General features: G+C 40.9%; 1 protein-coding gene across 2 annotated transcripts in view; it reads right to left on the reverse strand.

The window, feature by feature from the left end:
* Nucleotides 1-5,086: 5,086 nt before the first annotated feature.
* The window catches only part of irs1 (insulin receptor substrate 1), a 58,395-nt gene continuing 38,760 nt past the window's right edge, over nucleotides 5,087-24,721 (reverse strand). Inside the window, exons 2-3 of one of the 2 annotated variants that reach the window (XM_024376669.2) lie at nucleotides 6,248-6,309; nucleotides 5,087-6,072 (exon numbers count right to left, since the gene is read on the reverse strand). In XM_024376669.2, the coding sequence (XP_024232437.1) occupies nucleotides 6,013-6,072; nucleotides 6,248-6,309 (122 nt within the window). In that variant the 3' untranslated portion in view covers nucleotides 5,087-6,012. The remainder of the gene's footprint in view (nucleotides 6,073-6,247; nucleotides 6,310-24,721) is intronic. The other variant, XM_024376670.2, reaches the window with a different exon arrangement.

The raw sequence follows: 24,721 nt of genomic DNA on the forward strand, positions 1-24,721 counted from the left end.
ATAACATGCAAAACAGGCAAGCCACTAAAATATATATAGATATATTTTAGGCCTATATTTATCTTGTTTGCAATTATAGTTGAAGTGTTTTCTATTTACCTTTTTAGACTTCATACATTCATATTTTATTACATGCCTAATTGAACATTTCCACAAAAGTTCTAAATAAAAGGAGAAATAATAAAATATGAGCAAGTACCTTTTATTTGTTGAGAATAATTCAAAATCGAATAAGAAATAGGCCTTTACATGTCGTCATTTTATATAACCTATTTATTAATTGAATTTACAGAAAATGTGCTATAGTTTGATATGTCTCGTTTTCGGGATATGAGATTTTGGCCATATCGCCCAGCCCTAATCTCTGCATGTGTGGTTCCCACAGTGAAGCATGGAGGAGGAGGTGTGACACTGTCAGTGATTTATTTAGAATTCAAGGCTCACTTAACCAGCATGGCTACCACAGCATTCTGCAGCGATAAGCCATCCCATCTGGTTCGTGCTTAGTGGGACTATCATTTGTTTTCAAAAGGACAATGACCCAAAACACACCTCCAGGCTGTGTAAGGGCTATTTGCCTAAGGAGAGTGATGAAGTGCTGCATCAGATGACATGGCCTCCACAATCACCCAACCTTAACCCAATTGAGATGAGTTGGACCGCAGAGTGAAGGAAAAGCAGAAAACAAGTGCTCAGCACACGTGGAAACTTCTTCAAGACTGTTGGAAAAGCATTCCTCATGACGCTGGATGACAGAATCTCAAATATAAAATATAATTTGATTTGTTGAACACTTATTTGGTTACTACATGATTCCATGTGTGCTATTTCATAGTTGTGATGTCTTCACTATTATTCTACAATGTAGAAAATAGTAATAAATAAGGAGTGTGTCCTTTTGGTACTACAGTTGAAGACGGAAGTTTACAAACACCTTAGCCAAATACATTTAAACTCAGTTTTTCCACAATTCCTGACATTTAAACCAAGTAAACACTCCCTGTCTTAGGTCAGTTAGGATCACCACTTTATTTAAAGAATGTGAAATGTCAGAATAATAGTAGAGAGAATGATTGATTTCAGCTTTTATTTCTTTCATCACATTCCCAGTGAGTCAGACGTTTACATACACTCAATTAGTATTTAGTAGCACTGCCTTTATTAAATTGTTTCCCTTGGGTCAAACATTTTGGCCAGCCTTCCACAATCTTCCCACAATAAGTTGGATAAATTTTGTCCCATTCCTCCTGACAGAGCTGGTGTAACTGAGTCAGGTTTGTAGGCCTCCTTGTTCACACATGCTTTTTCAGTTCTGCACACAAATTGTCTATAGGATTAAGGTCAGGGCTTTGTGATGGCCACTCCAATACCTTGACTTTGTTGTCCTTAAGCCATTTTGTCACAATTTTGGAAGTATGCTTGGGGCCAATGTCCATTTGGAAAACACATTTGCAGCCAAGCTTTAACTTCCTGACTGATGTCTTGGATGTTGCTTCAATATATCCACATAATTGTCCTACCTCATGATGCCATTTATTTTGTGAAGTTCACCAGTCCCTCCTGCAGCAAAGCACCCCCACAACATGATGCTGCCACCCCGTGCTTCACTGTTGGCATGGTGTTCTTTGGCTTGCAAGCATCCCCCTTTTTCCTCCAAACATAGCAATGGTCGTTATGGCCAAACAGTTCTATTTTTGTTTCATCAGACCAGAGGACATTTCTCCAAAAAGTCTGTAATAAATAGTCTGCTAAATGACTTAATGCCATCAAATGAATAAAGACACCGTTGTACAAGAAAATATAAAAATATCTACTTTATTACGGAGGTTCCAGAAAGTTTCTTACCCTACTATATTACTACTACTTTACATGTATAACGTTATTGTTACAATACAATTTTATAAATATTTTGGTACCCTTCGCCATTTCTTTGCCTCGACACAATCCTGTCTTGGTGCTCAACGAGCTCAACTGTGGAACCTTATATAGAGAGGTGTGTGCCTTTCCAAATCATGTCCAATCAATTGAATTTACCAAAAGCGGACTCCAATCATGTTGTAGAAACATCTTAGACCTCTTAGACCATGTCATCATACACTACATAGTATATGCTATTGTTAAATCTCATTGAGGGTAACTGTCTATTTTCAGTCATTGATAAGGTTGGATAGCCTTGCATTAGGGAGGACTGAGGAATGAGGGCTGAGGTAATAGAACTGACAAGGAACATTTTAACACACACCACCAAGTTCCTAACCTAGCAACAGAGATGTATTGGCTGTCTAGATCTGCAAAGAGGAGACTCCGCCTAATAGGAGGGTATAAATACTTTTGCTGGTAGAAACATGTTGTCTTTTCAGCTGTTTGACCCAGTGGGTGAATAAACTTGGCTTGAGCTTTGAGTAGTTTTTTTTTTTTACTCTGTCAGAACCTAGCAAAGGGCACGGGGGTATATGAGAATGCAAAGCCCCAAGCTATAGTATATTGGTGCTCTTGGTATTCCTGTCATTCTTTAATGCATTTATTTACTCATCCACTAATTTGTACATCCATTCATGCGTTTATTAATTCATTCATTCTTCAATTGTTCAGTTGATAGTTCTTATATAACATTCAATCATGTTGTTCACCACATTGACGTTATATTCAGTCGTTCCAACCCATACATTTATTATTTCTATTATCTGTTGTCTTACAATACATTATTTACAGTGGAAGACAGGGTTGGTGGAGCGGTTTGAGGTTTATCTTGTCTTGCTGTTTCTCATTATGTGCAATAGAGCACAGTTTGTTTTCTACAGTGCTTCTGTGTTTCGGAATTACACCGTACTGAATATGCCCATAAGTAGCATTCAGGTGAAGTTAGGTTGCGTTTCCTGCGGCCACCGATTAGATTACAGAAGCAGCCAATCCAGTTAGAAAAATACACAATTGCAGCCTACAGGATTACAGAGCAACACAGCTGTAGCCTATAGTGTTACAGAAACAGAGAAGTATAACACTCTCAGGAACAGGCCCATTGGGATGGTGCTGGTGTGTTTGGAGGAGTGGGGTTCTTGTTTAACATGGGTAGTACCTAGAATCCACTTAACAACATTCAAAATGTTCAACAAAAGAACAAAAACCCATGAGGTGGACAGGAATATATAGGATCATATGTAAGAAGCAGATTTCCCACTAATAAGGGATACAAAAATATTGGACATGTTTCAGTTTAAATTCAAAATGCACCGATATAAACCATGTTAAATAATCTTGACTTTTAAAACAATTGACATTATATATTCAATAATTTACAGAGATGGTTTGTCAAAGTCATCAGCAGCAAGAATGACAGAAAATATGCCCTTTTTTTGTGTGAACCTATTACAGTCCATGTTTTTCTGCAAAAATAAAATGCTAAATAAAATGAAAACGTCGCAAGCAACTTTACTGGCTTCCAATCCTTTACAGAGGTGCCTCTATGGAAGAGACTGTTACAATGTAGCCCTAGGAGTTGATATGATTTGCTCCAACCACATATACAGTGCCGTGCGAAAGTATTCGGCCCCCTTGAACTTTGCGACCTTTTGCCACATTTCAGGCTTCAAACATAAAGATATAAAACTGTATTTTTTGTGAAGAATCAACAACAAGTGGGACACAATCATGAAGTGGAACGACATTTATTGGATATTTCAAACTTTTTTAACAAATCAAAAACTGAAAAATTGGGCGTGCAAAATTATTCAGCCCCTTTACTTTCAGTGCAGCAAACTCTCTCCAGAAGTTCAGTGAGGATCTCTGAATGATCCAATGTTGACCTAAATGACTAATGATGATAAATACAATCCACCTGTGTGTAATCAAGTCTCCGTATAAATGCACCTGCACTGTGATAGTCTCAGAGGTCCGTTAAAAGCGCAGAGAGCATCATGAAGAACAAGGAACACACCAGGCAGGTCCGAGATACTGTTGTGAAGAAGTTTAAAGCCGTATTTGGATACAAAAAGATTTCCCAAGCTTCAAACATCCCAAGGAGCACTGTGCAAGCGATAATATTGAAATGGAAGGAGTATCAGACCACTGCAAATCTACCAAGACCTGGCCGTCCCTCTAAACTTTCAGCTCATACAAGGAGAAGACTGATCAGAGATGCAGCCAAGAGGCCCATGATCACTCTGGATGAACTGCAGAGATCTACAGCTGAGGTGGGAGACTCTGTCCATAGGACAACAATCAGTCGTATATTGCACAAATCTGGCCTTTATGGAAGAGTGGCAAGAAGAAAGCCATTTCTTAAAGATATCCATAAAAAGTGTTGTTTAAAGTTTGCCACAAGCCACCTGGGAGACACACCAAACATGTGGAAGAAGGTGCTCTGGTCAGATGAAACCAAAATTGAACTTTTTGGCAACAATGCAAAACGTTATGTTTGGCGTAAAAGCAACACAGCCCATCACCCTGAACACACCATCCCCACTGTCAAACATGGTGGTGGCAGCATCATGGTTTGGGCCTGCTTTTCTTCAGCAGGGACAGGGAAGATGGTTAAAATTGATGGGAAGATGGATGGAGCCAAATACAGGACCATTCTGGAAGAAAACCTGATGGAGTCTGCAAAAGACCTGAGACTGGGACGGAGATCTGTCTTCCAACAAGACAATGATCCAAAACATAAAGCAAAATCTACAATGGAATGGTTCAAAAATAAACATATCCAGGTGTTAGAATGGCCAAGTCAAAGTCCAGACCTGAATCCAATCGAGAATCTGTGGAAAGAACTGAAAACTGCTGTTCACAAATGCTCTCCATCCAACCTCAATGAGCTCGAGCTGTTTTTCAAGGAGGAATGGGAAAAAATGTCAGTCTCTCGATGTGCAAAACTGATAGGGACATACCCCAAGCGACTTACAGCTGTAATCGCAGCAAAAGGTGGCGCTACAAAGTATTAACTTAAGGGGGCTGAATAATTTTGCACGCCCAATTTTTCAGTTTTTGATTTGTTAAAAAAGTTTGAAATATCCAATAAATGTCGTTCCACTTCATGATTGTGTCCCACTTGTTGTTGATTCTTCACAAAAAAATACAGTTTTATTTCTTTATGTTTGAAGCCTGAAATGTGGCAAAAGGTCGCAAAGTTCAAGGGGGCCGAATACTTTCGCAAGGCACTGTACTTGGTGACAATGCTGTACCATAGAAATAGAAATGTTAGAAATCCACAGCAACAGAGTTGCTCTGCCATTAGATCTGTGAAAGCCATTACGGGTTTCAGCTAGACAGTGTCAGTATTAGTACCAACAGCTCAGATATGGGACTATTCCTGCCTGACTGGATGTTTAGATGATACAACACTATTGACATTGTGTCTATATATATCATGTACCACATTATTTAAGAGGATCCTCTAGAGAACCTATTTACAAACTACTAGAATGAAGCACAATTTGTTGCTGACAGGGACATGGAAGGACCCAGTAGCATGTAACAGAAGACAAAGTTCAAGTAACACTAGTGACTACTGTAGCCATTTGGAGGCTTGGTATGATGTGGGAGCATCTGAGTTGTGTGGAGGGGACACTGGCCTGGAAGCCAAACTGGCCAAAATGTAAATGTAAGAAACAAAAGCAACAAAAAGCCAATAAGTGAAGAAAATTGAAATATGACGTGGGGGACTGGGCAGGTTTGAGACTGGGCAGTCCTCAGGTGAGACTGGGCAGGTTTGCCGCTTTGTTGCCTGAGGAAGTGGTGCGGTTGAGAACCGTTGAGTAGTACCATACCGGTGCTAAGAGGAGGACCTGGGTTACAGCATCAACACTGCAGGTCCGGGTTGTGAGGTCCAGATTATGGATTATGAGGTTTGGTTTACAATGTCCAAGCTGTGAGGTCTGGATTGCAAAATCCAGATGAAGAAGTAAGGATTGTGAAATCCAGATTATGAGGTCTGGATTGTAATGTCCAGTAATAGTTTTGTCCAGTCAGGTTTGCGGGGCCTGACTGGTGAGGTCTGGTTGTGAATCTGTGAGGTCCATTCTATGATGTCTGTTCTATGACAAGGAAGTCTAAATTCACTGGAGAGCACCCATCTTCATTCTGTTAGAGAGAAAAAAAGAGACATTTTAGAAAAGAGATAACGGATTCCACCTGAAAGACAACAATACAAAGCCATGTTTATTGTGTGTGAGTGAGCGAGAGGGGGGGAAATCAGCTCATCTTGCACACCCGAGCCCATGAGGAGGGTGATCGGCGTTAGGATTCATGGACTTACCAGGAACAGTGTGCACCCAGACAGTCTCTCTCCCTCCCTCAACTTTCCTGGGCTGTCTGGGTCTAAGAGGAAAGGGTTGACAAATCAGCTTCACCATTTCCCTGGCAACTAGCAGTAGCACACAGGAGGGTATGGGGTGCAAGATTTGGGTGACCAAACCAATTTGGCGTATAGGGGTAGGCATCTCCCTGCAACCTTCCCATATGCATCTCACACTCAACCCCCCCACACAAAGCACCCCTAAACTGTGTGTTTGTGTGTGACAGGGCTGTAGGAATGTCCTGTTCCTAGTCCTTCCCTCTAGTCTATCTGATCCAGTTATATATATATATATATATATATGTATGAATGAGGGAGCGGGAGAGAAAGGAAGATGGCTGCAGGCAATGACGTCCCTGTCTGTCTAGAGATGTGATTAGACCATCAGACTGACTGGGGACATCCAGCATCAGCAGCCCCATCCCGCTCATCACTCACACAGAGGTGTCTTGCTCTCTCACACACACACACACACACACACACCTGCCAGCTATACAAAATCACATCCACTAATGTCCACCTATCATGGCCATTATCGGAAATTACAACTTGCACACACACACCTCTGGCCTGCTACAGTAGGTTGGTTCGCTACTTCCCCTTTGCCATGCTGCTCCCCCCTCTCTTCATCCTCTCCCTCTCCCCCTCCTCGGTGCTGAGGGGCTCATCTCATCTTTCAATGCATATTTTTCTGACAGCTGCTACTTTCCTAGAATCCGGGTCAGGTGCATGCAGGGAGAACGAGAGGGTATGAGATTGACACACTGTCTGTCACACAGCTAGCTACAGGTTCCCAGTCACAACCAATGGACAGTGGACGTTAGTGTTGTACACTGATTAAGATCACCTGCTCTTTCCATGACAGACTGACCAGGTGAATCCAGGGGAAAGCTATAATCCATTATTGATGTCACCTGTTAAATCCACTTCAAATCAGTGTAGACGAAGAGGAGCCGACAGGTTAAAGGATTTTTAAGCCTTGAGACAAGGATTGTGTGTGTGCCATTCAGAGGGTTAATTAAGTATCTTTGAACGGGGTATGGTAGTACTGTAGGTGCCAAGCTGTAGGTGCCAGTTTGTGTCAAAATGCAACGGTGCTGGGTTTTTCACACAACAGTTTCCTGTGTGCATCAAGAATGGTCCACCACCCAAGGGACATCTAGCCAACTTGACACAACCGTGGCAAGCATTGGAGTCAACATGGGCCAGTATCCCTATAGTACGCTTTCGGCACCTTGAAGGCGCGCAACTCAATATTAGGAAGGTGTTGTACACTCAGTGTATGTTTGGACCGTCAGGGGTAGTACACCCCAATCTATTACAGAATGTAATATAATAGCCTGTAATGTGTCTACACTTGGTCTAGATCGGAAATCATCACCTAGGAGGGCCAGAAATTTGTAAACTGCAAATTTACCACAATAAATCCAAATGGATATAATATTTTACCAAAACAGAATAATTTCAAACCTTGCTAACATTTGTATACGATATACATACATACTGTATATTTCTCTCTTATAAGTGGGAATACTTTGAAACAGATTGCCAAAAATAAAATCACTTGGAGCTGATTTGCTGGTGTTTTTACAGTCTTATGTCGTTCCCCTTTTGTGTAGAATTGCCGCCAGTTGGGTAACCCTGGTCTAGGTGCTCTGGGACATAGGCTAGTTTGTCATCTGACTGTGAAATCTGATTGCAGATATCGGTGTCAATTGACAAGTGTGCGAGAATATAGGCCAAATGTTTATAAATATTGTGGCTGAAACATGCTGTGTAAAGGGACGTGGACTCAGCAGGAGCTGGAGAGAGGTGGGTTTGGGCCTCTGTGCAAAGCTGTAGGAAAAGAGGGAGTCCCAGCGCAGAGCTTCGGTCCTCACCTCAGAGCTGGAGGAGTGATGTGGGTCCCATCTTGGAGGAGAATGAAAACATCCTCACTCAGTGTACAGCCACATTTTTACTCTATGCAAGTACACAAGAACGCAATTAGGTACGCAAAATGATGATCCTGCGTACTTGCATCAAGCTACAAATTGCTGGGCTGCACACATTCGTATGTTTTTGCTTTAGAATGGCTAATTTGCGTAGCTTGTGTCGCTCTCAGAGCACACCTCAACACTCACGTTTTTACAGAACCAAAATGTTTCGGTCTTACTCCTCTTTACTTAGAAAACCAAAATGTTATAGTAAATTGCAGAGAATAAAATTATAAGCCACAAGTCTATGTAAGCACACACAGTTGAAGTCGGAAGTTTACATACACCTTAGCCAAATAAACTGAGTTTAAATGTTTCACAATTCCTGACATTTAATCCTAGTAAAACTTCCCTGTCTTAGGTCAGTTAGGATCACATTATTTTAAGAATGTGAAATGTCAGAATAATAGTAGAGAGAATGATTGATTTCAGCTTTTATTTCTTCCATCACATTCCCCAGTGGGTCAGAAGTTTACAAACACTCAATTAGTATTCGGTAACATTGCCTTTAAATTGTCAAACGTTTTGTGTAGCCTTCCACAAGCTTCCTACAATAAATTGGGTGAATTTTGGCCCATTCCTCCTGACAGGGCTGGTGTAACCGAGTCAGGTTGTAGGCCTCCTTGTTCGCACATGCTTTTCCAGTTCTGCCCACAAATTGTCTATAGGATTGAGGTCAGGGCTTTGTGATGGCCACACAAAAACCTTGCCACAACTTTGGAAGTATGTTTGGGGTCATTGTCCATTTGGAAGACCCATTTGCGACCAAGCTTTAACTTCCTGACTGATGTCTTGAGATGTTGCTTCAATATATCCACATAATTTTCCTGTCTCACGATGCCATCTATTTTGTGAAGTGCACCAGTCCCTCCAGCAGCAAAGCACCCCCACAACATGCTGCCACCCCCATGCTTCACGTTTGGGATGGTGTTCTTCGGCTTGCAAGCTCCCCCCCTTTTCCTCCAAACATAACAATGGTCATTATGGCCAAACAGTTCTATTTTTGTTTCATAAGACATTTCTCCAAAAAGTACAATCTCTGTCCCCATGTGCAGTTGCAAACCGTAGTCTGGCTTTTTTACGGCAGTTTTGGAGCAGTGGCTTCTTCCTTGCTTAGCGGCCTGTGAGGTTATGACGATATATGACTCGTTTTACTGTGGATATAGATACTTTTGTACCGGTTTCCTCCAGCATCTTCACAAGGTCGTTTGCTGTTGTTCTGAGATTGATTTGCACTTTTCACACCAAAGTGCATTCATCTCTAGGACAGAACGCGTCTCCTTCCTGAGCGGTATGACAGCTTCGTGGTCCCATGGTGTTTATACTTGCGTACTATTGTTTGTACAGATGAACATGGTACCTTCAGGCATTTGGAAATTGCTCCCAAGGATGAAACAAACTTGTAGAGGTCTACATTTTTTTTGCTGAGGTCTTGGCTGATTTCTTTTGATTTTCCCATGAAGTAAAGCAAAGAGGCACTGAGTTTGAAGGTAGGCCTTGAAATATATATCCACAGGTACACGTCCAATTGACTCAAATTATGTCAATTAGCCTATCAGAAGCTTCTAAAGCCATGACATTTTCTGGAATTTCCCAAGCTGTTTAAAGGCACAGTCAACTTAGTGTATGTACACTTCTGACTGGAAGTTTACTGGAATTGTGATACAGTGAAATATAAGTGAAATAATATGTCTGTAAACAATTGTTGGAAAAATGACTTGTGTCATGAACAAAGCAGATGTTCTAACCGACTTGCCAAAACTATAGTTTGTTAACAAGAAATTTTTGGAGTGGTTGAAACATGAGTTTTAATGACTCCAACCTAAGTGTATGGAAGCTTCCAACTTCAACCGAAGACTGCATTCAATTGATCGCCAGGCACTTTCGTCAGTGTGAGGAAGAGCTGGTATATAGCTGCTTCTATCACTGCTGGTAGTTTTCCAGATGGGAGTGTGTGGTCCACTAATGGGCCACTTTATCCACTAACAAGCATTTCACTGCTGCTTCCTCTATCACCTATACAGTCGTGGCCAAAAGTTGAGAATGACACAAATATTAATTTTCACAAAGTCTGCTGCCTCAGTTTGTGTGATGGTAATTTGCATACACTCCAGAATGTTATGAAGAGTGATCAGATGAATTGCAATTAATTGAAAATGAACTGAATCCCCCAAAAACATTTCCACTGCATTTCAGCCCTGCCACAAAAGGACCAGCTGACATCATGTCATTGATTCTCTCGTTAACACAGGTGTGAGTGTTGACGTGGACAAGGCTGGAGATCACTCTGTCATGCTGATTGAGTTCAAATAACAGACTGGAAGCTTCAAAAGGAGGGCGGTGCTTGGAATCATTGTTCTTCCTCTGTCAACCATGGTTACCTGCAAGGAAACACATGCCGTCATCATTGCGTTGCACAAAAGACTTCACAGGCAAGCATATTGCTGACAGTAAGATTGCACCTAAATCAACCATTTATCGGATCATCAAGAACTTCAAGGGGGGGCGCTTCAATTGTTGTGAAGAAGATTTCAGGGCGCCCAAGAAGGTCCAGCAAGCTCCAGGACCGTCTCCTAAAGTTGATTCAGCTGCGGGATCGGGGCACCACCAGTACAGAACTTGCTCAGGAATGGCAGCAGGCAGGTGTGAGTGCATTTGCACACACAGTGAGGTGAAGACTTTTGGAGGATGGCCTGGTGTCAAGAAGGGCAGCAAGGAAGCCACTTCTCTCCAGTAAAAACATCAGGGAGACTGATATTCTGCAAAAAGTACAGGGATTGGACTGCTGAGGACTGGGGTAACGTCATTTTCTCTGATGAATCCCCTTTCCGATTGTTTGGGGCATCCGGGAAAAAAGCTTGTCCGGAGAAGACAAGGCGAGTGCTACCATCATTCCTGTGTCATGCCAACAGTAAAGCATCCTGAGACCATTCATGTGTGGGGTTGGTTCTCAGCCAAGGGAGTGGGCTCACTCACAATTTTGCCTAAGAACACAGCCATGAATAAAGAATGGTATCAACTTCTCCCAACCATCCAGGAACAGTTTGGTGACAAACAATGGCTTTTCCAGCATGATGGAGCACCTTGCCATAAGGCAAAAGTGATAACTAAGTGGCTCGGGAAACAAAACATCAATATTTTGGGTCCATGGCCAGGAAACTCCCCAGACATTAATCCCATTGAGAACTTGTGGTCAATATTCAGGAAGCAGGTGGACAAACAAAACCCCACAACTTCTGACAAACTCCAAGCATTGATTATGCAAGAATGGGCTGCCATCAGTCAGGAAGTGGCCCAGAATTTAATTGACAGCATGCCAGGGCGGATTGCAGAGGTCTTGAAAAAGAAGGGTCAACACTGCAAATATTAACTCTTTGCATCAACTTCATGTAATTGTCAATAAAAACCTGACACTTATGAAATACATGTAATTATACTTCAGCATTCCATAGTAACATCTGACAAAAATATCTAAAGACACTGAAACAGCAAACTTTGTGGAAATTAATATTTGTGTCATTCTCAAAACTTTTGTCTAGTTTAACATTGATGTGCAAGACCGATGTCAAAGCTGACGTGCATACCTATATAACGTAGGTAGATGACGTAACGACGCCACGATAAATACTGCTGCGTGCAACACAGCATTTCTAACCTAGCCCACAATGTCTGCTGTGTGGATTTTGAAGTTTACAAGAAAGATAATAAAAAGGCCATATGCAACGTTTGTGCTACCTATTATTTCCAGAGGGGAGAAAGTGAAATCTTTCAATATCACAAACCCAATTACTCATTTGAAAGTGCATCACCCCCAGACGTTCAGCGACTACTGAGAACAAAAGCAGAAAAAAATTAAGCGCACACTTCTAACAACTAAACAATTTCAAGTCGAGCAGTCATTTGAAAGTCAACTCAAAAGGTGAAATCCATTAACACCAAGATAATGGAATTCATTGCCCTTGACAACAATCAACCATTCTCTATTGTGGACGATGTTGGCTTTCACCGACTGGTTGGGCACCTCGAGCCCCGGTACACACTACCAAGTAGGCTCTATTTTTCAGATGTTGGCCTACCAGAGTTACACAGTATTGTTGAAAACGCACATCCATGAGCTACTTGCTATGGGCGTCACTGCTATTAGCTTCACGACTGACATTTGGACCAGCGATGTCAGCTCCATGAGCATGCCGAGTCTGACAGCACAGTGGGTCGACGAGGATTTCGTAATGAGGAAAGACGTATTGCAAGCTCAAGAATGTGCTGGTTCTCATACCGCTGCTGCCATTTAAAATGGCATTTGAAAATATATGTTTGAAACTTAGAACCATCAACAAACTCCTAGCTCCATTTTAACAACGGAATCGAGAAATAAGCTCATCAACTGAGTCTGCAGCAGACGTGATACCCTCTGTCATGGCATTGAAACACCTGCTCAACAAAACTGCTGACAGACTGTGGGGTTAAAACTTGCAAAAGTACTCTACTAGGGGACCGTGAACAAGCGATTCGGAGGCATTCTCTGAGCCACTTAACTGTGTCGCCACCACGCTCGATGTTAGGTACAAGGACCGCTACTTCAATGCAGACAAGAAACAGTGTTAACGTGAAATGTTAGACACAGCTGGACAAGATGGAAACGGACCCACGAAAGTAGAGGCCACGAACAGACAGAGCTGAAACTTATGTATGATGAAATCCTGGTTGAGAATTAAATGACTGAACAACAAAACAGCACAGCAAGTAAGTGAAATAAATATGTTTTGATGATGTTTTACTGGTAATGGGGACATGACAACAAAATAACTTTTTGGTCAGTGTGTACTAGAATGTATAAAAGGCAGCAATTTTTTATATAGTTTTTTTGGCAAGAAAAATATTGGATATTGCTATCGGCCAAAAATGTCATATCGGTGCATCCCTAGTTGCTATATTTGTTTTTTGAAACCATGTTTGCTGTTCACTTGCGCTATATGAGATGGAAGGTAGTTCCATGCAATCATGGCTCTGTATAATACTGTACATTTCCTTGAATTTCTTCTAGACCTGGGGACGGTGAAAAGACCCTGGTGCCATGTCTGGTAGGGTAAGTGTGTGTGTCAGTTCTGTGCATAAGTTGACAATGCAACAAATTTGGAATTTCCAACACATTGTTTTTTATAAAAACAAGAAGTGATGCAGTCCATCTTTCATAAGAGACTGGCATGCATAGTATTGATATTAGCCCTCTGATTACAATGAAGACCAAAAACAGGCCACTATGTTCTGGGCCAGTTGCAGTTTAACTAGGTCCTTTTTTGCAGCACATAAGCATATGACTGGACAATAATCATTATTGGAAAAAACTAGAGCCTGCAGGACTTGCTTTGTGGAGTGTGGTGTCAAAAAAGCAGAGCATGTCTTTATCACAGACAGACCTCTCATCTTTACAACCATTGAATCTATATGTTTTGACCACGACAGTTAACAATCTAAGGTAACACCAAGTCATTTAGTCTCCTCAACATGTTCAACAGCCACACCACTAATTACCAGATTCAGCTGAGGTCTAGAACTTAGGGAATAATTTACCAAATACAATGCTCTTAGTTTTATAAATGTTCAGGACTAGTTTATTACTGGCCACCCATTCTAAAACTAACTGCAACTCTTTGTTAAAGGTTTCAGTGACTTCACACTTATATTGGTTGCTGATGCGCGTAGCTTTGAATCAGCAGCATACATGGACAAACAGGTTTGTTTAATGCCAGATCATTGGGGCGGCAGGTAGCCTAGTGGTTAGAGCATTGGACTTGTAACCGAATGTTCGATAAAGTCTCTGGTTATATCCGAAAACTTCCGTTTTGTTTGTGCGTTTTGTTCGGTAATCCACAGGCTCAAACGCAGTCACAACAGGCAGACAAAAAATCCAAATTGCATCCGTAAAGTTTACAGAAACATGTCAAACTGTGTTTACATTCCATCCTCAGGTTGTTTTTAGCCTAAATAATCGATAATATTTCAACCGGACGATAACGTAGTCAACATAAAAAGGTAAACAAGAAAGGCACTCTCGGTCGCGCGCATGAAAAAGCTCTGTGACACGGCAGGGTCCACTCATTCAGACTGCTCTTACTCCCTAATTTTTCAGAATACAAGCCTGAAACAATTTATAAAGACTGTTGACATCTAGTGGAAGGCATAGGAACTGCAATTTGAGTCCTAAGTCAATGGATACTGTAATGGCATTGAATAGAAAACAAATCAAATCCTACTTCCTGAATGGATTTCGCTCAGGTTCTCTCAGTTCTGTTATACTCACAGACATTATTTTAACAGTTGTGGAAACAGAGTGTTTTCTATCCAAATCTACTAATTATATGCATATCCTATCTTCTGGGCCTGAGTAGAATGCAGTTTAATTTGGGCATGCTTTTCATCCAAAATTCCAAATGCTGCCCCCTACCCTAGAGAAGTTCCATTTATGCGTGCATAACTCCGTTCTAAATCGACCCCTATCACTAGCTATGTTACCAATAACTTATCCTGTGATTTTATGTTGACATTTAGAAAGATTGCATAGAAACTATACAGTGGCTAGAAAAAGTATGCAAACCCTTAGGAAATACCTGGATTTCTGCATAAATTGGTCATAAAATTTGATCTGATCATCTAGGTCACAACAATAGACAAACACAGTCTGCTTAAACTAATAACACACACAATTATACGTTTTCATGTCTTTATTGAACACACCATGCAAATATTCACAGTGCAGGGTGGAAAAGTATGTTAACACTTGGATTTAATAACTGGTTGACCCTCCTTTGGCAGCAATAACCTCAACCAAACCTTTTCTGCACAACGGTCAGGAGGAATTTGGACCATTCCTCTTTACAAAACTGTTTCAGTTCAGAAATATTCTTGGGATGTCTAGTGTGAACTGCTCTCTCGAGGTCATGCCACAGCATCTCAAATTGGGTTGAGGTCAGGACTATTTTCTTCTGTTGAAGCCATTCTGTTGATTAATTTCTGTGTTTTGGGTCATTGTCCTGTAGCGCCACCCAACTTCTGTTGAGCATCAATTGGCAGACAGCCTAACATTCTCTTGCAAAATGTCTTGATAAACTTGGGAATTCATTTTTCCATCGATGATAGCAAGCTGTCCAGGCCCTGAGGCAGCAAAGCAGCTCTAAACCATGATGCTCCCTCCACCATACTTCACAGTTGGGATGAGGTGTTGATGTGATGTGCCTTTTTTTCTCCACACATAGTTGTGTGTGTTCCTTCCAAACACCTCAAATGTAGTTTCATCTGTCCACAGAATATTTTGCCAGTAGCGCTGTGGAACATCCAGGTGCACTTTTGCAAACTTTTTTTTAACAGCAGTGGCTTCTTCAGGGGTGTCCTCCCATGAACACCATTTTCCCCCTTTTTTCTTTTTAAAAATGTATTGAATATTCGATACATACAATATACTTGCAGTGAAGCCGCTCAACAACTACATCATACCAGTCATCCAACACATTCCCATTCAGAGGGACACACAGAAGCATCCAGGGTCAATGCCCTGCTCAAGGGCACATTGACCGATACATCACCAGGCCAAAAAACATGAACCCGAACCCTCCAAGACCCCCCCCCAGTTCCCCAATAGCTGTCTCTCAACCGTTCGAGACCCTTCCCACAGTCCCCCCAGGAAGAAAAATAAAAAATACAATTAATTCCATTCCCCATCCCCAAGCATCTCCTAATACACCAACAACAAAGAGATAGGACAAAGCAATTAAAAAAATATAATAATACATTTAAAACAAAAGGACATCAAGGACAACTAAAATCATAACAGCAATTCCAACTGTATATGTTTGTGGGCATGTCTGGCACTATTACATGTATGTGTGTTTTCTTGTATGTGCTTATTTTAATGAGTGTGCATCTCAACTGCAATCCAGGAAATTTGGTTGTGCTATTAGATGAAGCCGTGTTAACACATTAAGTTGTTGTATAAATAAACAAAATGTATGTGCAGTGTGCAGAATGACACACACACACACACACACTAATCAGGAGCTCCTTTTAAGGGACCAACGCCACATGAGAGCAGGAGGCAGAATTGCCAGGGCTTAGGCGTGCATGGGGGGGGGCTTACACTTTTAGCCTATGCGCATCCCCAGTGAGGGGATAGCATTACCATCGCACACAGATGAGCGACCACAAAATGAGTTGACATTCTCTCCAACCTACGTCAGAACACAGGTCATGTTAAGAAACCGGACATCTAGCACTCAATCACTTACTCAGCCACACAGGACCAAATATCTGCCCCCTCTCAAGTGTGCACACACATAAGAGTGCACCACCACACACACGCTAAAACATATGCACACATTAGGTAGGCTAGGCCTAGCCTCGATATCAATTCATGCGTTTCTCTGTATAAAATCCTGGAACTACATACAAACACAGCACTTTGTGTGTCTCTGTCGGTGTGTCTGTCATACCAGCAATACAACGCCATCCACTCATTTCAACTGTTACATACCATTCAGCCCAATGACCAACTATTGAAATATCTCAACTAAATAAATAGTAAAATGCTTGACTTAGAGAGTCTGAGACATCAGCTAACCTATAGGCTACCTCTCATAGGTTGAGCCTAAACCATCTCCAAGATGTACTCTAGCCTAGCTAGCAGCACTATGATAACAAATTACTTTAAACCCTTTAGATCCCAGAGGGGCCGTTGACGGCCATTCTTTAAATGAGTTGAGGCCGCAAACAGCCTTTTCTGACAATGATTGTGTCAATATCGCAAAATGAACTGGCTAACAACCTATTGTCGTATTTGCGTGGCTGTTATCATCAACCAGCAACCGGAAACGGGGTATGCTGTCAGAATGACAGCGCCAAAGCAGTCACGGCTCTTCACTTTGGAAGAGGCTGCATCTATGTTGGTTGGTGATATGGATTTGGACACGTCCTTGCACTTTGAGAGCGCTGATGGTTTTGAAATGAGTGAAATACAGTGGAAGTCGTAAGTTTAGCGAAATACAATTAAACTCAGTTTCACAATTCCTGTCATTTTATCCTTGTAAAAATGTCCTGTCAGTTAGGATCACCATTTTATTTTAAGAATGTGAAATGTCAGAAAAGAAGTAGAGAGAATGAATTATTTCAGCATTTATTTCATCACATTCCCAGTGGGTCAAAAGTTTACATACACTCAATTAGTATTTGGTAGCATTTCCTTTAAATTGTTTAACCTGGGTCAAACATTTTGGGTAGCCTTCCACAAGCTTCCCACAATAAATTGGGTGAATTTTGGCCCATTTCTCATGACAGAGCTGGTGTAACTGAGTCAGGTTTGTAGGACTCCTTGCTCGCACCCGCTTTTTCAGTTCTGCCCACAAATGTTCTACAGGATTGAGGTCAGGGCTTTGTGATGGCCACTCCAATACCTTGACTTTGTTGTCCTAAACCTCTTGAAACTAGGGGGCACTATTTTTATTTTTGGAAAAATAACATTCCCAAAGTAAACCGCCTATTTCTCAGGACCAGATGCTAGAATATGCATATAATTGACAGCTTAAGATAGAAAACACTCTAACGTTGAGTATAACAGAACTGATATTGCAGGCGAAACCCTGAGGAAAATCCAATCAGGAATTGCCTCTTATTTTGAAACCGTTGTGTTCCTATGCATCCCTATTGGCCATTGAAAGGGATATCAACCAGATTCCTTTTCTACGTATTCCCTAAGGTGTCTACAACCTTTAGACGTAGTTTCACTCCTTTATGTTGAAGAATGAGCGTAAACGACTACATTGCGTAAGTGGCCAGCTGAGGAATCTCAGAGTGATTCTTGCGTAGAAGACAGAGGTAGTCATTTTTCCTCTCGCTCCTACTGAAAAGCCAATTGTCCCGGTTGATATTTTATTGAATAGATATTTGAAAAACACCTTGAGGATTGATTATAAAAAAAACGTTTGCCATGTCTGTCGATATTATGGATATAATTTAGATTTTTTTGGGGGGCGTTGTCGTGACCTCTATTTCCGGTGGATTTCTCATCATAACATGACCAACAAACTGAGGTATTTTGGGTATAAAAATAATCTTTATGGAACAAAAGGAACATTTGCTGTCTAACTGGGAGTCTCGTCAGTGAAAACATCCGAAGATCAAAAGGTAAACGGTTAATTTGATTGCTTTTCTGATTTTCGTGACCAAGCTTCCTGCTGCTAGCTGGACATAATGCTATGCTAGGCTATCAATGAACTTACACAAACGCTTGTCTTGCTTTGGCTGTAAAAACAAAAGGCTATGTTTCGCTATATTTCACTTGTGATTTCATGAATATGAATATTTTCTAGTAATATTTTTTGACCGTTGCGCTATGCTACTTAGTGTAGTTGATGACAATTCTCCCGGATCCGGGATGGGTAGTTCCAAGAGGATAGCCATTTTGCCACAACTTTGGAAGTATGCTTGGGGTCATTGTCCATTTGGAAGCCCCTTTTGCGACCAAGCCATAACTTCCTGACTGATGTCTTGAGATATTGCTTCAATATATCCACGTAATTTCTCTCTCATGACGCCATCTATTTTGTGAAGAGCACCAGTCCCTCCTTCAGCAAAGCACCTCCACAATTGATCTTTGTTTCATAGTATAGTTTAAAATTTAGTTTAGTTTAGTCACCCGATTTCCTTCTGCAGTACATTTGCCAATCAGTTGGGCTGCCAGACTTATTTGCCATACCTTTCAATTATACCATTTTTCAATTCTTCATCAATCCGTGGATTTCACAGTTTTTAGTCATTTTCTTAATAGGTGTGTGCTTATTAGTAACTGGAATAAGCAATTTCATAAATGTGTCAGGTGCAGCTTCTGGTTGCTCCTCATTGCACACCACAGATCAGCAAATATTCTTTACATCATCAACATATGAATCACTACAAAACGTATTGTATTACCTCATACACTATATTAGGCCCAGCCTTCGGAAATTTGGGTTTACTAGACATGGCTATTAAATTGTGATCACCACATCCTATGGATTTTGATACTGCTTTAAAGCAAATTTCTGCAGCATTAGTAAAGATGTGAGCAATACATGATGATGATTTAATTCCTGTGCTGTTTGGAACTACCCTGGTAGGTTGACTGACAACCTGAGCCAGGTTGCAGGCACTGCTTACAGTTAGAATTTTTTTCTTGAGTGGGCAGCTTGATGATAGCCAATCAATGTTTAAAAATGACCCAGAAAATATGCTTCTGTTGATAACACAAACTCAGCAAAAAAAGAAATGTCCCCTTTTCAAGACCCTGTCTTTCAAAGATAATTTATAAAAATCCAAATAACTTCACAGATCTTCATTGTAAAGGGTTTAAACACTAGTTCCCATGCTTGTGCAATGAACCATAAACAATTAATGAACATGCACCTGTGGAACGGTCGTTAAGACACTAACAGCTTACAGACAGTAGGCAATTAAGGTCACAGATATGAAAACTTAGGACACTAGTGGCCTTTCTACTGACTCTGAATAACACCAAAAGAAAGATGACCAGGGTCCCTGCTCATCTGTGTGAATGTGCCTTAGGCATGCTGCAAGGAGGCATGAGGACTGCAGATGTTGCCAAGGCAATAAATTGCAATGTCCGTACTGTGAGACAACTAAGACAGCGCTACAGGGAGACAGGATGGACAGGTGATGGTCCTCGCAGTGGCAGACCACGTGTAACAACATCTGCAAAGGATCAGTACATCCAAACACACCTGCGGGACAGGTACAGGATGGCAACAACTGCCCAAGTTACACCAAGAATGCACAATCCCTCCATCAGTGCTCAGACTGCCACAATAGGCAGAGAGAGTCTGGACTGAGGGTTTGTAGGCCTATTATTAGTAGATTTGGACAGAAAACACTCTGAAGGTTCTAAAACTGTTTGAATCATGTCTCTGAGAATAACATAACTTATTTAGCAGGCGAAACCCCGAGGGCAAACCATTCAGATTTTAGTTTGAAGTCACTCTCTTTTCAATGGGTTTTCATTAGGAATCCAGATTTCTAAGGGACCTTCTTGCAGTTCCTATCGCTTCCCCTGGATGCAGTCTTTAGAAATTGGTTGAGGTTATTCCTTTGTGTAATGAAGAATTACGGCTATCTTGAACGAGGGCCACTTGAAGTGTACTGTTAGATAGAGGCGCATGACCAGAAAGCATGCTTCAGTTTGTTTTCTTCCTGTATTGAACACAGATCATCCAGTCTTCAATTTGATCGATTATTTACGCAAAAAAATACCTAAAGTTGTATTACAAAAGTAGTTTGAAATGTTTTGGCAAAGTTAACAGGTAACTTTTGAGATATTTTGTAGTCACGTTGAGCAAGTTGGAACCAGTGTTTTTCTGGATCAAACGCGCCAAATAAATTGACATTTTGGATATATATAGACGGAATTAATCGAACTAAAGGACCATTTGTTATGTTTATGGGACATGTTGGAGTGCCAACAAAAGAAGCTCGTCAAAGGTAAGGCATGAATTATAGTTTTATTTCTGTGTTTTGTCTCGCGCCTGCAGGGTTGAAATATGCTTTCTCTCTTTGTTTATAAAGTGGCATCTTATGCTTTCGCCGAAAAGCCTTTTTGAAATCTGACATGTTGGCTGGATTCACAACGAGTGTAGCTTTAATTTGCTATCTTGCATGTGTGATTTAATGAAAGTTAGATTTTTATAGTATTTAATTTGAATTTGGCGCTCTGTATTTTCCCTGGCTTTTGGCCAGGTGTGACGCTAGCGTCCCACATATCCCAGAGAGGTTAAGGAGAGGTATATCTATAATTCCATGTGTATAACTTGTATTTTCATCTACATTTAGGATGAGTATTTCTGTTGAATTGATGTGGCTATGCAAAATCACTGGATGTTTTTGGAACTAGTGAACGTAACACGCCAATGTAAACTCCGATTTTTTTATATAAATATGAACTTTATCAAACAAAACATACATGGATGGTGTAACATGAAGTCCTATGAGTGTCATCTGCTGAAGATCATCAAAGGTTAGTGATTAATTTAGTCTCTATTACTGCTTTTTGTGACTCCTCTCTTTGGCTGGAAAAATGTCTGGGTTTTTCTGTGAGTTGGTGGTCACCTAACAATCGTTTGTGGTGCTTTCGCTGTAAAGCCTATTTGAAATCGGACACTGTTGTGGGATTAACAACAAGATTACCTTTGAAACAGTATAAAATACATGTATGTTTGAGGAATTGTAATTGTGAGATTTCTGTTGTTTTGAATTTGGCGCCCTGCACTTTCACTGGCTGTCATATCATCACGTTAACAGGATTGCAGCCTTAAGGAGTTAATACAGCTGGTGGCCACACCAGATACTGACTGTTACTTTTGATTTTGGCCCGCCCTTTGTTCAGGGACACATTTTTCAATTTCTGTTAGTCACATGTTTGTGGAACTTGTTCAGTTTATGTCTCAGTTGTTGAATATTGTTATGTTCATACAAATATTTACACATGTTAAGTTTGCTAAAAATAAACAGTTGGCAGTGAGAGGATGTTTAATTTTTTGCTGAGTGTACATTACCAAGATTTCATACAATTATCCAGATACTGACTGTGAGCACTTGGTGGTCTATAGCAGCTTCCCACAAGAATGGGCTTTAGGTGAGGCAGATGAACCTGTAGCCATATTACTTCAACATAATTTTAACATTAGATCGTCTCTAAGCTTTACAGGAATGTGGTTTGGAATATAGACCACAACAACGCCCCCGTTGGCATTTCTGTCTTTTAGGTAATTGTTATAACCATGTATTGCTACCACAGTGTCAAAGGTATTATCTGAGTTATAGTCGGAAGGTAATCTGTTACAAGCAAGTTATTGACTTCATGGACCTGGTTTCTTAGGCTACATTCAGTTGAAGTTGGAAGTGTACATACACTTAGCTTGGAGTCATTAAAACTAGTTTTCAACAACTCCACAATTTTCTTGTTAACAAACTATAGTTTTGGCAAGTCGGTTAGGACATCTACTTTGTGCATGATAACAAGTAATTTTCCAGCAATTGTTTACAGACAGATTATTTCACTGTATCACAATCCCAGTGTGTCAGAAGTTTACATACACTAAGTTGACTGTGCCTTTAAACAGCTTGGAAAATACATGGCTTTAGAAGCTTCTGATTGGCTCAACTTATGTCAATTAGCCTATTGGAGGTGTACCAGTGGATGTATTTCAAGGCATACCTTCAAACTCAGTGCCTCTTTGCATGACATCATGGGAAAATTGTAGACCTCCATAAGTCTGGTTCATCCTTGGGAGCAATTTCCAAACGCCTGAAGGTACCACACTCATCTGTACAAATAATAGTATGCAAGTATAAACACCATGGGACCACGCAGCCATCACACCGCTCAGGAAGGAGACACGTTCTGTCTCCTAGATATGAACTTATTTTGGTATGAAAAGTGCAAATCACAACAGCAACGGACCTTGTGAAGATGCTGGAGGAAGCAGGTACAAAAGTATCTATATTCAGAGTAAAACTAGTCCTCCAGCCATGGCTCTAAACCAGACATAAAAAAGCCAAACTACGGTTTGGAACTGCAAATGGAGACAAAGATCAAACTTTTTTGGATAAATGTAAAAAAAAAAAATAGAATTGTTTGGCCATAATGACCATCGTTATGTTTGGAGGAAAAAGGGGGAGGTTTGCAAGCCGAAGAACACCATCCCAACCGTGAAGCACAGGGGTGGCAGCATCATTGTGTGAGGGTGCTTTGCTGCAGGAGGGACTGGCACACTTCACAAAATAGATGGCTTCATGAGAAAGGAAAATTATGTGGATATATTGAAGCAACATCTCAAGACATCAGTCAGGAAGTTAAAGCTCGGTCGCAAATGGCTTATCCAAATGAACGATGACCCCAAGCATACTTTCAAAGTTGTGGCAAAATGGCTTAAGGACAACAAAGTCAAGGTATTGGAGTGGCCATTACAAAGACCTGACCTCAATCCCATAGAACATTTTATAGGCAGAACTGAAAAAGCAGGTGCGAGCAAAGGAGGCCTACAAACCTGACTCAGTTACACCAGCTCGGTCAGGAGGAATGGTCCAAATTCACCCAACTTACTGTGGGAAACTTGTGGAAGACTACCCGAAACGTTTGACCAAAGTTAAAAATTTTAAAGGCAATGCTACCAAATACTAATTGAGTGTATGTAAACTTCTGACTCACTGGGAATGTGATGAAAGAAATAAAAGCTGAAATAAACTATTATCTACTATTATTCTGACATTTCACATTCTTAAAATAAAGTGGTGATCCTAACTGACCGAAGACATGGACTTTTTACTAGGATTAAATGTCAGTGTATGTAAACTTCGACTTTAACTGTAAGTGTAAAATGTATTTTGCAACGCGATGCATCCGGTCTGGTCAGCAGTTATGACCTTGTATTGCTACCACTGTATCAATGGTATTATCTAAGTGAGTTTCAGAGATTGTCAGAATATGAATGTTAATCTGTTACTAGCAAATTATTGATTTCATAAACAGTGCCTTGCGAAAGTATTCGGCCCCCTTGAACTTTGCGACCTTTTGCCACATTTCAGGCTTCAAACATAAAGATATAAAACTATTTTTTTGTGAAGAATCAACAACAAGTGGGACACAATCATGAAGTGGAACGACATTTATTGGATATTTCAAACTTTTTTAACAAATCAAAAACTGAAAAATTGGCCGTGCAAAATCACCAGCATTACCATTTTCCTTAGTTCGGACCCCCCATGACAATTAAACTGATTCCAGAGGCTGATCCAAAACACCGCCGGCGGAGAAGAGGTATTCGGAGTAGAGTCCTAGTCTAGTCTGACTCAAGAGGCGTGCACACCACCCACAGCTTCAGAGTATATTACTCACTAATGTTCGGTCTCTGGATAATAAAGTTGACGAGCTCAGGGCGAGGATCTTCTTCCAGAGAGACGGAATTGTAACCTTCTCTCGGGATATACTGTGTGTCCGTACAGCCAGTTGGTTGGGTTCTCAGTTCATCACGCAGACAGGAAATAAAGACCTCTCTGGGAAGAAGGGCTCATGGTGTGATAACATACAGAAACTCAAGTCCTTTTGTTCACCTCACAATCAAATGCTGAGCATTTTACCACCCAAGAGAATTATCTTTGGTTATAGTCACAACCGTGTATATTCCCCCTCAAGCCGATACCATGACGGCCCTCAAAGAACTACACTGGACTCTATGCAAACTGGAAACCACATATCCTGAGGCAGTATTTATTGTAGACAGGGATTTTAACAAAGCTAATCTGAGAAAAACGCTACTGAAATTCTATCAACACGTTGACTGTAGCACTCGCTCTGAAAAAAGGTGACTGAAAAAATTACTATCGCCCTTTAGCACTCACTTCTGTCAGCATGAAGTGCTTTGAGAGA

Source organism: Oncorhynchus tshawytscha, linkage group LG17, assembly GCF_018296145.1.
Source record: "Oncorhynchus tshawytscha isolate Ot180627B linkage group LG17, Otsh_v2.0, whole genome shotgun sequence".
Lineage (NCBI taxonomy): Eukaryota > Metazoa > Chordata > Actinopteri > Salmoniformes > Salmonidae > Oncorhynchus > Oncorhynchus tshawytscha.